Consider the following 13,226-nt stretch of genomic DNA (forward strand, 5'->3'; position numbering starts at 1 on the left):
CCAGCCATGGTGAAACAATGGCTCAGAATATACCCTATCAAGCCCTCTAAGAATTTTACTTATTTCAATTAGATTCCACAGAATTTTCTAAACTCCAGAGAATATTGACCCATTCAATCTGTCCTCATGGGACAGCCTCAATCCTATCCCAGAAAACAATTCAGTGAATATCTGTTACTCTCTAAGTCTAGAATCTCTTTTAGATAAGGACCCAAAATTGTACAGTATTCAAGTTGGGATTTCAAAGCCTTAATATATTTGCAGTAAGAAGTCCATGTTGCAATAACATATATATTATAAGAGAAAGGGAATATAAAAGTATGACTGTTTTTCCACAGCTGTTCAGAGAATTGGTGATAACACACATGGAGCACTGTGTACAGATTTGGTCCTTTTTTAGGCAGGACATAACTGCACGAGAAGAAGTTGACAAGATTCACTCAATTGACTCCTAAGATAAGGGAGTGATCTTACAAGGAATGATTGAATAGGTGATGTCTGTATGTTAGAGCTAGATATATAAATGTTAGATATATAAATATCTAAGGGGTAATTAAAGCAAAGTGGGCACTGAAAATCTGAAATAAAATCAGAAATACCGGAGAAACCCAGTAGGTCTGACAGCATCTGTAGAGTTAATGTTTCAAGTCCAGTATGACTGTTCATCAGAACTCAAAGAAGAATCACATTGGACTCTATTTGATAACTTTGTTTCTCTCTCTGTAGATGCTGCCAGTCCTGAATGAAACTGACAGATTGGATGCCAAAAGGTTGTTTCCTCTTCTGGAAGAGACTAGAATTAGAGGACAAAGTTTGAAAATAAGGGACATCCCATTCAAGAAGGAGATGTAGAGCAATTTTTATCTCTGCGTCACAGGCCAGGTTGTAGTGGAGGGAACGTCATTAAATATTTAAGGAAATATTCTTGACTAACAGTGGACAAAAGGATAAACAGGAAAGTGGAATTGAAACCACAATCAGATCAGTCATGATTGCATCAAACAGAGAAGAGTGCTCAAGGGGGCTAAATGGCCTACTACTGCTCCTAATTTGGATGTTTTTATATCCTCGAGCAATCCCCATCCCTTCCAAACAAAGGCAAACATACCATTTGCCGTCCCTTTTGCTTAAATATGGCCCACTTCCTTGGTTTACACATTTAACTCAGTGGCCATGGAGGTTCAGAGCTATTTGATTGACTGAGGAACATTGGCACTACAGAGGACCCTGAATACTTCATGTAATAGAGCTTCACATGAACGTTTTTACAATGACAGGACAAACAACTGCTTTGGTAAAGACATTGAGAAAGTACAAGGGCATATGCATAATGAAGACCGGAGGAACAGCATGAAGAATTCAAGCCACCACTTACTGAGAGTTTGTAAACCGCTTCAGTTCGGTAAATGACTTTGTACACTTGATTGTAGTGTATGAAGGAAGCCTTGTCATCAACAGTCCATTTAAACATGACATTTGTTCCAGAACTCACTCTTGCTGTATAGGTCTAGACACAGAAATACAATTTTAAAAAATAGGAAATGAAATGGATGCTTTGTTAACCTGTTAAAGTGTTTATTGTTATAAAACTACTCCAAATACAAGGAATTCGATTTTGATGACTTCCATATAATCTATCAAACACAATCTTCTCTCTTTAATGTCGATTCCACTTAGTTTATATGATCATACCAGCTCTGTACACTGCAGAATGAAATATAATACTTCTCAAATTAGTCTCCTTTGAAGGTAGAGTGGAGATTCAACTGATGCATTTGAGATCCTGCAAGTTTTCAGTCAAGTTTATAAAGAGAAACTGTTTCCGCTAGTAGAAGGGTTGGTAAAAGAACAGGTGGAGATGTGGAGAAATTTCCTTGATGTGATATAGCATATACAGCTTAAAAGGGTTCAATAATACCAGGTGGTCTTCATAAAATGGAAGTTAATAGCCCAGTTAATTGGATCAACTGACCACCCATTCCAGTCTCTCTCTTGCTCTCTCTCTCTCTCTCTCACATACACACACACATGCCTTCTGCTACACTCTCAAAACTCCCCGCAGATCTCTACAGGGCTGGTTAATAGGCCAGCCACCAATTCCTCTACAAAGATCTATTTCCCTTCTGTTGAGATTGGAACTCTGTATAAACTAGAAATTAAAGATAAACATGCTTAATTCAATGCATTATCAAAATTCCCCAAACTTTATCCATTAAACATGGCAACCTGTTGTAATATTGGAAGACAGCCTGCACAGTGACAGGTTAGCATCTGTTGCTCTGAGGCTGACTAGTATTTTCAACACTCCACCATTGTGAATCACAATAGGTCAATGTAGGCAATAAACATGGCTGGATGTCTGATTTATGATAACATGAAAAGTGCTAAGGATTAAAGAAAGACTGACCAAAGCTATAAAACATATCTTACCACCAAAGAGTTGGACAACACACGAATACTTGGATCAGGCAAAATCGTCAGACCTTTGATTGGATCTTCAGCTCTCACTGCTAGAGTCTTATTAACAGAGCTAACCTTGTTCTTTGCGGTGATGACAATGCTGGTTAGATTGCAATCTTTGACAGTCAGCAAGATACGTGAAAAACAGGTATTATCATCCTTTTCACAGTTGGAGGAAAGCTCTGAGGGGCAAGTTACCTCACAGCTGAAGTTCTGATTGCTCCCAGACCAACTTGTTAACGTCTTTTCAGATGACTTAACTTTAACAATGATGACAGGTCGATTCCTTGGCACATAGAACACGCCATTTTGTTTCAGCGGGTAAATAACACTGAAGTCAGTAATTGGGGCCATGACCTGAACATTGCAAGATGCATTGCTGTAAAAAGGCCCACTTTCCACCATTGCTTGGTAAGTATAAACACCTGGCAATTGCTGCCCATTGCGAAGCAGTGGGCTGCTGGCATTAATTTCTTGTCTGTGAGTATACAGCACACGGAGGTTGCACACAGCACCATCTGTCCAGTTGGTATCGGTCAGATTTATCCAAAGGCCCCTGCTCTCACCAGAGTAAACTACACTGTAGTAACTCTGTTGCCAGGGTGACGAATCATTTTGTTGACATTGAAGGAAGCTTCCAGGCTTGCCATCATGTTGAATGGCAATGATGTCATTGGACTGCACTTCAATCCTTTCATTTCTCAGCAGGAGCTGAACATGAAGAAAAATTAGAAGCTTAGTCTTATAACATTTCTCTAATATTAGATGCTAAATTCAGTGAAAGGATAATATGTGGATTGCAATAATGGTCAGGTTCTGACTAGGGAGTTTAGAGAGACAATCTCATGGGAGACTTGAAATTAGAAGGATCAAAGTTGCAGGGGTGGGGGGCGGGCATGTTGATAGATGCAAGGGAATGATTTTGGGTATCACCCTGACTCTGAAGGGCCCATGCCTCATGTCTGTTCGTGCCAAGGCGCTTTGAGGGCCAGGTTGGGTAGTTAGTGGGAAATTGGCCCACCGCCAATTTTACCCGGTTGGCAGTCACATTTCAAGAGTGGGGAGGGGTGTGGAGAGGGGCAGACCTGCAACAGGATGCAGTCACTTTGTGGTTAGGAGTGGCAAATGCCAAAAGAATCATCCCTGCTGAACCCCCATTCTTCCTTAAAAAAATTAGAAGCTTCCTAGGCTACTTTGTAAATGACTTCAGTAGTGTCATTAATGATTGTTGGACAGGTTATCTATTCAGTACAGGAACTTCAACTTGCATATTTAAGCAGTTAGATCTTTGTTTCATGTGAATAGGCTGTTTGCCATTGACTGATTCACAATCTTACAAGGATCGCGATAATTAGTTACAGCCTGGGATATGAACAGATATAAAGTTAACAAAAGATGATCTTACTACGTAATGAGTCGAGCTCTCAGCTGGCACTGTGCAAGGAACTTCCTTCACAAGGTCGTAAAGTGGATGGCTTTCACTGAAGTGAGGTGGGAGTAAATTCGGACACTTAATAAAGACATCGGTACCACAGGGTCTTTTGAGTGGTAAGCACGTTTCAGCCAAACTGCACCATTTGGTGTCACTGTTACAGCCATGGGTGATGTTGCTGGGAGTTCGAGGTAAGCAAAAAGCAAATGACGAACATACTTCTTCATTGTCTGGAAGATTAAATTGTCCAATGATTTTGAAAGTATGTAATACATATTGGAAATCTTTTCCAACTCAGTTTCAAAGAAAAAAAATGCATTTTCAATTTACATTTTATTAACGTTTCTAATCCAACCACTCTGAATGTCTTTGTGTGGAATATAAATGTGTGTGTCTGTGGAACTTGCTATAAATTTAAAGTCATTTATTGCATGTACTACAGGAAGCCGTTGAAGTAAGTAGCAGGAAACTTTCAAAAGGAAATCAGACAAGTACGTGAGAGAGAAAGGAATACGAAGTTACACTGAAATGTGGAGGAGGTCAGATGGAATGGAAGGAGACTTCTGTGAAATAAAAACGCCATCATAGATTAGTTAAACTGAACATCCTGTTTTTACACTGTATATTATTCCTAAAATATGCACATAATGCTTATAAACATGTGCAAAATGCACATAATTATTATCTAGTTAAGGTATGAACTTGAGGTTTCCTGAAAAATTTATTTGGAGAATATACACTGCTCTGACTATATACATAAGGTGTTTTGCAACAAACACAGAATGCTGCAGATCAGCAGGTCTGACAGCAACTTCTGGAGAGAGAAACAAACTTCAAGTTTCGAGTCTGGTATGACTCTACTTGGAAACACTTAATCAGTTCTGAAGAGGACTCATTCCAGAATTGAGACATTAACTCTGTTTCTTTCCCCACAGTTGCTGCCAGACCTACTGAGTTTCTCCAGTGTTCTCTGTTTGTTTCAGACTTCCAGCATCTGCAGTATTTTGCTTTAATGAGGTTGGAAAGTTTTCTGACACAGTAAGTTGTTACCTGGTGTCACAAGGTGCATGTCTTTTCCAGCACATCTTGGTCGGTAGATCTTAAATTTCACTTGGATAGTGTGGTTCAGATCTTGTGTGGCCAACTCGAGCACTGACACAAAACCTTTATGATTGAACCAAAGACCTGGGAACACCATGAGCTATGAGATCAAAGTATAAATAAAAGGATTAGGAACCAGTTTGATACAGAGAAGGCAAAACATATTCAAGTCCCTTCTCCCATTTCTAGTAATTTCTTCATTTGAAATTGCACTTGCCTGTGGTAAACTCTGCAAGCAAAGTATAGGAAACACTTCCTATTTTTCACAAACCAGAGTCAGGACCTACAACTCGTCAAGCAATGTCTATCATCCACCAGAAGAGTAATGGATCCACTTTGCCTCAGTGCTAAACTGCTTAACTGTAAATTAGTTGTTTCAGGTTTTAATCATGGGATTTGAGTATGCAATGAAAGCTGATAATGTTATAGAAGGAGATTGTCGTCTTTCTAATGAGATGGTAAACAGAGGTCATGCCTGTCCCCATAAGGGTATAAAGTATCTCATTGCCCTATTTCAAAGATGAGATCATCCCTGTTACCCTGGCCAGTTCAAAAATTGGCAACAGCATTTCCTGACATTATAGTTACTGCACTTCAAACATAATTCACTTGCTGATACTTGGAATGTCCTGAGTACACAAAAGGTGCCATATAAATGCAAGCTTTTCTTTTCATGCTAAACTTCCCTGTAATGTGCCCAAAAATGTCCAGGCTGATTTTCATTATTACCACCTGTGTGGTATCTCAGTCGGGTGGATTTTCAGGTTTCTAAATTATGTGACAAGTTACTGCCCAAGTGGGTAAATTGAAAACTCCCCTTGTATTTCAGCTTGAATCTTGGATATCCATTTCACACTGGAATAACTTTCCTATGCTCCTTAAGCACACCATCAGTGCATTTATCATGGCACTATTCATTTCCTGCGCCAACTATCTTGTGGCCTTGGTCTGCATTCAAGATAATTTTGCATTTTTCTCAAAAGCAACAAAAACCTTTCTTAATTTTGATGATGTGTTCATTAAATCATTGCTGAGTGTGGAAGCTTTGCATGAGTAAATTAGTTGCTGTGTTTCTTACATTACAATAGTGATTACACTTCAAAAGTACTTAACCGACTGTAAAACACTGAGATCACCTGAGAGCTGTGACTGATGAAATAGTTTTTCATTTTTTCTGCACACAGTGTAAGGACGATTCAGCTTTCAAATCCTGTCTAGTATGAAGTGGATGTCTCAAAAACACATTACCATCTTTTGATGCACTCCATTGGAAGCTGACTGCACCCAAGCATAGCAGGGAGACAAAAACTCACCTCCACCAGTCCTGACGGTGTCGATGAACTGTAGTTCACAGTGATATTTTTTACAGGTAAGTGGGTGCTAAATGCTGGAGATCCCAACAGATAGTAATTGGCACCTGGAATCTTTTCTGTTTTATAAAACACACACACACAAAATAAAACTTGTCAATGTAAAGTTCATGAACCCTTACAAAGTGACTATCATACATTGTTAAAAAAAGTTTGAGGTGTTTCCAATTTAAAAATGAGTTATTAATTAAAGATATTTATCAATGATTGATTTATGTCGTGAGGCTAAATTGTGGATTGTCATAACGAACAAACTGTACCTTCAGGTTATTATGAACTTGTCATGATGTATTGAATGATAAATATTGCAGGAAGGATAGTGATGAGAAGATATCTTCTCACTTAGTAACTTTTATTCCAGTAACTATGAAATTAAATCTCTTAAACTGTAACCATGCTTGCTTGGGGCTGAATTAGCTGATCTCACTCTTAAGAACTGAGCAGAATGCTTCAGCTTAGCGTACAAAAACACAGCAGTCAAGACACCATGCCTAAGCATGCATCAATGTCTTCAGAAAGAAATAGCAGGGACTCGGGTGGAAAAATATTGGGAGAGAAAGGAACGAGAATTGTTATTATCTAAAGACACAGCAAGGAGCCCCAGACTGTTACTTCGTTAAAAAAAAGAAGCCTACCATCGGCCATTTGATAACTTTATCCACTAACCTCCAGCTTTGTATTCACACACAAAATTTCTTTTCGTGGTACAGAGATCTGTTCTCCATTCTCCTGCAAGGTTTGCACCCATCAACACACAGGTATTACTGAGTAGTGAATTATGTTGCCCAGGCAACCATTCCTGAAAGAGTTCAAGGGTGGACCCGTCCACCCACTGCAGTGTTCCAGCACCCGCAGTATCACTGAGACCTATCCACACAGAATGCTCGCTGCAATAAGAGAGGAAAAAGGCCATTAAACTGATCATAGAACTTAGAGCATAATCTAATGTAACAGAATATAAAGGCATCTTTGGAATGTGAACACTGCAATCCCAGTGAGGACCAATGCTCCAATAGGAAAGCAATGTAAATGTAATGTCTGTAGTTAACTAATATCACTGGCCAGGACCAACTTACAAATTCTCATTATAATGCATATTTTCCAACAGAAAAGAGAAAACTGATTAAGATTTTTAAGGTAATGGACGAGCTTGACAAGGCAGACACAGAGGAAATATTTCCATGAACAGTGCAAAAGTAGAAGTAACACATAAATACAGCATTGACACAAATAAATGCAGCAGAGAATTCAGTGGAAACCTTTTCACCCAGACATCATTGAGAATGTGGAACTTGCTGTCAGAAGGAATGGTTGATGGAAAGAGCATGGATGCATTGACAGGAGAGCTTGACAGCTATCTGAGGGAGAAATGAACAGAACCGATATGGTTCAATGAGGTAAAGTGAATGGAGGCTCATGCACAGTATTAATTTGTACAGGCCAATTGGTCTGAATGGCATATTTCTGTATCAAAGATCTGAGATAACTTGATATAAAAACGAGGTCCAACTGGACATGATTAAGTGCCTTGCTATATAACACAGAAAAAAAAAATGTATGGGACCAAATGTTTGGGCTATTGAATGATTAATTACAAGTTAGATGCATTAAAAACATTTGTTTCTCATTTCATGTTTTGACATTCAAAACACTTTGGTTTCATTTTGACTCTTCCTCAAGGTCCATTGCTTAGAAAGTGGAATGTACATTTAACAGGGAATCCATCAAAATCAGCTGAATTGCAAACTTCAAGAATCTCACAATAACAACAAATACTTGCATTTGACTGTGACAAATCATTGCCAATAAAAGTTTCACTGAGCACTTAAGTAAGGAAGTTGAGACTGTGGTGCTGGAAAGGCACAGCTGGTCAGGCAGCATCCGAGGAGCAGGAGAATCGACATTTCAAGCATAAGCTCTTCATCAGGAATGAAGCTTGTGGGCCAAGGGGTCTGAGAGATAAATGGGAGGGGTATGGGGCTGGGAGGAAGGAAGCTGAGAATGCAATAATAGGTGGAGGTGGGAGTGAAGGTGATAGATCAGAGAGGAGGATAGAGCAGATAGGAGAGAAGGAAGACGGACAGGTCAAGAGGGTGGTGCCAAGTTGGAAGGTTAGATTTGGGATCCACTTCCTCCCACTTAAGTAAGGAAGTTGAGGCACTCAGCATTTATGTTGTTGAACAGAATGCAGATGCTCAAAATATTCAATGGCTTTTGAATACATTGGAGATTTTTTAAAAATCATGCATACAATGGCTGGGTCTTTGACCCTAAAAGCATTACCGACAATCTAGACATTTTTTTTGGCTGTTTATTTGATTTCTGCTTCTGTTTTTAATCCTGTCTTTTATATACTAAGATGGTGCCAGAGAATGGCAACTTTATACACTTTCCACTGTACTTGAGCACACATGATTAAATCTAAATCATTTGCTGTGCAGATGAAATGGAGTTCTAGCTTTCTCCTCAGGGAAATAGCAATAACTTGCTTTTCTGTTGTATCTGTACTGTAGTTAGAATGCATGGAACTTTACAGGATTGATTAACAAACTAAGTTTGAGTCACAAGAGGAGATATTTGGAAAGATGACCAAAAGCCTGGCCAAAGAAACAGGCTTTGTGGAGCATGCTAAAGGATGAAGAGAGAAGCAGAGACATGGAGGGAGAGAATTCCAGACCTTTGGGCTTGGTACAGTTGAATGCACAGGCTTAAAGGCTTATACAAAGGGTTACTGAAAAGGAGATGGATGCAAAATGTGAGATCGCAATTAACAACAACCTTAAAGCACTTTTAAGAAGCTTAAGAAGCTTACCATCCTGTAATGTTTGCTATAAAATTCTGAATTTCTGGACTCTTTACAATTGCCAGGTCACCATCGCTGTCAGATTGACAAAAATGACGAGCCATTTGCCACGAGGAACTATTTGTAACCAACCTGTAGCAGTGATTATTGCGCTGATATCCACCTAATGGACAAATTGGAGCATCTGTGGATAATAAAAATATTAGAAAGATAAATAGGGAGCCTTTCGGTATCTGAATGCAGAATTGACAAAAATAGAGTTAGTGCAGTTGACTCAAGTAAAATGCAAAATAATGCCAATTTGGGTTCAGTTCTTGCATAGTTACAATAGATTCTGTGACCTACCTCCTCCCCTTTCACCATAATGATGTTATGGCATAAGACAAGATTAGCAACCCTTGGACACTGAAGATGGGATGAGTGGAGAGGAAAATCCAGTCCCACATTGTGCTAAAGCACAGGAACATAAGGAGGCTATTCAACCTTCAAGCATGTTAGACCACATCTGAGCTACACCATCTCCTTTGATCTGTGCTCCATTTCTCTTGATACCCTTGGCCAGCAGAAAACTCAGTCTTGAATTTTTATTTTAATCAGAGGGAAATGAGTCTTCAGAGGGACTGGTTGGGCCGAAGGGCCTGTTTCCACACTGTAGGGAATCTAATCTAACCTAAACCACGATCAAGCGCCTTTGTAAGCGGGATGGGTGGTGTCAAGTAAGAAATGTTCAAGATTTCTGTTACATCTTTTGTGAGAAAGATACCTCCACTTCTGAATTTTCACTCTCTGAATTTAAGATCATGCTCCCTTGCTTTGAATAAATAGGGATGAATCTTCAAAGCAAAATACAACTATTATTAGCTAGACTGTCAATATAAGGAGGACAATCTGGTTAAGAGTTATGACAGCCTTTGAAAATATCCACGGGGGAGTTAACATCTTCAAAAGGAGATTGGAAAAAGGGAATTTATTAATTAAGTTTGTTTTTTCACTCACCTTTTATTGTGTCATTATTAGATGTTGTAACACTCCACGATGCTATAACACTGTTGGTGTTCCAGTTTTGGATCTCAGCATCAATGCTTTTATTTGTCTGCACAACAGGAGGACAATGCAACTCCAATCTTCCTGGAGGAATGGCGACATTTATTTCCACATGTAGTGAGGTAGGCTTGCTGCCTACACAGAACGCAACACTGACCAGGTATGTTCCTGAGAGACTATATTTGTGGAACACCGTTTGGCTGGTAGTGTTGAAAGGTGGAGACAGATCTCCAAAGTCCCACTGGAAAGTGCTAATGTTAACTAAAGTCTTAACAGTCAGGCGTGCAGCCTCAAAAAGGCTAAAAGTGCGTAGATCAGCAAAATTCGCAACTGTAACTTCAAATGCTTGTTCGATAATCGTGCAGCCACAGACCTGAATAAATTCTCTATCGATTTCTCCTGCTATACAAATAGAATCTGAATCTGGTGCCAGTTCAGAACCGCATAGACAATGACTTTCATTGTCCAAGGCAGCGTATCGCTCACCCTCAATGAAACATAATGCTGTGCAGTTTTCTGTGCTGGAGATCCAATTTGACATCAAGGATAAATTGACTAGAGATTGTCTATCAGGTGAACAGGCTGCAAACTCAGACCCTAAGAAAAAAGGCAAGAAATTTTGGTGTAAAGCCCAGTATTTCATCTACAACATTGTGAATATTACCAAAACATATTACAAAATATATATAAACCTTAAATGCATAGAATACAGTCAGCAATTACTGAGAGGCTGGAGTTGTCTTCCTTAGAATTAAAGATATTTCAGCATGAAAAGAAGTCATTTGGCCCATTGTGAACCTTTCAGCCAACATAATAGTCTTCCAGCTAAATTCCATTTTACAGCTTTTGATCCATTACATTGTAAGTTTTGGTAGTTCAAACATGTATTCAAGTGCTTTTTAAAAGTTAAAAGGATTTCTGGCTCTGACTTTCGGTGTTCCAGTTTGTCATCACCTTCAGAGTGAAAAGAGTCCCCTAAACCTCTTATCTCTTATATCTATGCCTCATCATTTTGTATTCTTCAACAAGGGGCGAAGAGTCTTCCTAGCCACTCTCTTGATCCTCCATTCTTTTATGTACACCAATTTAGTCTTTGCTCAGCCCCCTATATTCCAAAGAAAATAAACCTAGTCTTTCATCATAACTAAAATTTCCCAGCCCAGGCAATACCACAAAAATCTCCTCTGGACCCTCTCAAGCAATTATTCTCGTCTATAATGATCCAGAATTGTACACAGTATTCTAGATGTGGCTTTTTAAAAGTTCATTCACAGGATGAATAGAGCGGCGAGGAGAGAGGGCAGAGAGAAACAATGGCTGCTGAGTAGGTCAGCTTTTCCCACTTAAAAAGGGACTTAGCTCGAGAGTCGGGCCTCCATTTTGAACAGAGCGGCGAGGAGAGAGGGCGAAGAGAAGCTAGGGCTGCTGGGAAGTTTTTAAGGGGGTGATATCTACACCCTAGGGCCTCCCCCCCCACCCACCTCCTCTAAACTTACTAAGAGTCTGTAAAATCGGTAAGTTTTCAGGTTTTCTCTTTTTTTTACTTCTCTTCCTTGTTTAATCCTGTGTGGGCTTTCAGATTAGCGGGGTGTGGCTAATAGGTCAGTTGCATGTTCCTCCTGCAGAATGTGGCAGAGGAGAGACACGACACATGTCTCTGCCGACCACATCTGCGGGAAGTGCACCCAACTCCAGCTCCTCAAAAGCAGAATTAGGGAACTGGAGCTGGAGCTGGATGAACTGCGGATCATCCGTGATGCTGAGGGAGAAATTGAGAGGATGTACAGGAAGGTGGTCACTCCTCAGACACAAAATAACAACAGCTAGGTTACAGGCATGGGGGGGAAAGGAGCCAACAGATAGAAAAGAGATTCCCTGTGGCCATTCCCCTCAGCAATAAGTATACTGTTTTGGATACTGCTGGTGGGGATGGCATACCAGGGGAAAGCCATAGTTGTCGGGTCTCTAGTACTGAGCCTAGCACTGTGGCTCAGAAGGGAAGTGGGCAGAGTAGAAAAGCGCTAATGGTAGGGGACTCAATAGTTAGATAGATTGCCAGAAGATTTTGTGGTCAGGAACGAGACTCCCCGGTGCCAGGATCTGGAATATCGCAGATCGGGTTTACAGGATTCTGAAGGGGGAGGGTGAGCAGCCAGAAATCGTGGCACATATTGGCACCAATGATATAGCCAAGAAAGGGATTGAGAATCTGAAAAGTGACTACAGAGACCTAGGTTAGAAGCTGACGAGCAGAGTAGTGATCTGAGGTTTGCTACCAGTGCCACGAGACAGTGAGGTGAGGAACAGTCAGCGAGTGCAGCTTAACATGTGGCTGCAAAGCTGGTGCAGGAGGGAGGGTTTCAGATACTTAGACCATTGGGATGCCTTCTGGGGAAGGTGGGACCTGTACAAGAAGGACGGGTTGCACCTGAACTGGAGGGGCACAAATGTCCTGGGTGGGAGATTTGATCATGTGGTTTGGGAGGGTTTAAACTAGTTTGGCAGGGAGTGGGAACCAGAGAGGGGGGTAGTTAGATGGGGAAGTGACAGGATGTAGCGAATCTATTGGGAAGGTTATTCATGTGATGGAACAAAGGAATCGGTTGAAGTGTGCCTGCTTTTAATGCAAGGAGTATCAGAAATAAGAGTGATGAACTTAGAGCATGGATCAATACTTGGGACTATGATGTTGTGGCCATAATGGAGATATGGGTTTCACAGGGGCAGGAATGGTTGCTAGACGTTCCAGGGTTTAGAATGTTTTAAAAGGACGGAGGCGGGGGGAAATAGAAATGGAGAGGTCTAGGAAGGGGAGGGAGGAGTCTGAGACAGTCCAGGTAAATTTGAGGTCGGGGTGGAAGGTGTTAGTAAAGTGGATGAACTGTTCAACCGCCTCATGGGAGCACGAGGTAGTGCCAATACAATTATCGATGTAGTGGAGGAAAAGGTGGGGGATGGTGCCAGTGTAGCTGCGGAGGATGGACTGTTCTCAGTCCCAACCCCCGAATTGAGCACC

The 13,226-nt window shown here is 40.6% G+C and overlaps 1 protein-coding gene and 1 long non-coding RNA gene across 5 annotated transcripts in view; one reads left to right on the plus strand and one right to left on the minus strand.

Moving 5' to 3' along the window:
• The window catches only part of pkd1a (polycystic kidney disease 1a), a 204,496-nt gene that overhangs the window by 113,933 nt on the left and 77,337 nt on the right, over positions 1 to 13,226 (minus strand). For both annotated transcript variants that reach the window (XM_043711199.1, XM_043711198.1), the window contains 8 exons: positions 10,163 to 10,807; positions 9,176 to 9,350; positions 7,030 to 7,250; positions 6,307 to 6,422; positions 4,943 to 5,093; positions 3,866 to 4,122; positions 2,431 to 3,171; positions 1,376 to 1,507 (listed from right to left, as the gene is read on the minus strand). In XM_043711199.1, coding sequence (XP_043567134.1) covers positions 1,376 to 1,507; positions 2,431 to 3,171; positions 3,866 to 4,122; positions 4,943 to 5,093; positions 6,307 to 6,422; positions 7,030 to 7,250; positions 9,176 to 9,350; positions 10,163 to 10,807 — 2,438 coding nt within the window. The remainder of the gene's footprint in view (positions 1 to 1,375; positions 1,508 to 2,430; positions 3,172 to 3,865; positions 4,123 to 4,942; positions 5,094 to 6,306; positions 6,423 to 7,029; positions 7,251 to 9,175; positions 9,351 to 10,162; positions 10,808 to 13,226) is intronic.
• LOC122560517 overlaps positions 6,277 to 13,226 on the plus strand; it is a 19,638-nt gene continuing 12,688 nt past the window's right edge. For all 3 annotated transcript variants that reach the window (XR_006314757.1, XR_006314756.1, XR_006314755.1), the window contains exons 1-3: positions 6,277 to 6,362; positions 7,472 to 7,760; positions 10,271 to 10,370. This is a non-coding gene — a long non-coding RNA (uncharacterized LOC122560517). The remainder of the gene's footprint in view (positions 6,363 to 7,471; positions 7,761 to 10,270; positions 10,371 to 13,226) is intronic.

The sequence above is a fragment of the Chiloscyllium plagiosum genome, chromosome 21 (assembly GCF_004010195.1).
Source record: "Chiloscyllium plagiosum isolate BGI_BamShark_2017 chromosome 21, ASM401019v2, whole genome shotgun sequence".
Lineage (NCBI taxonomy): Eukaryota > Metazoa > Chordata > Chondrichthyes > Orectolobiformes > Hemiscylliidae > Chiloscyllium > Chiloscyllium plagiosum.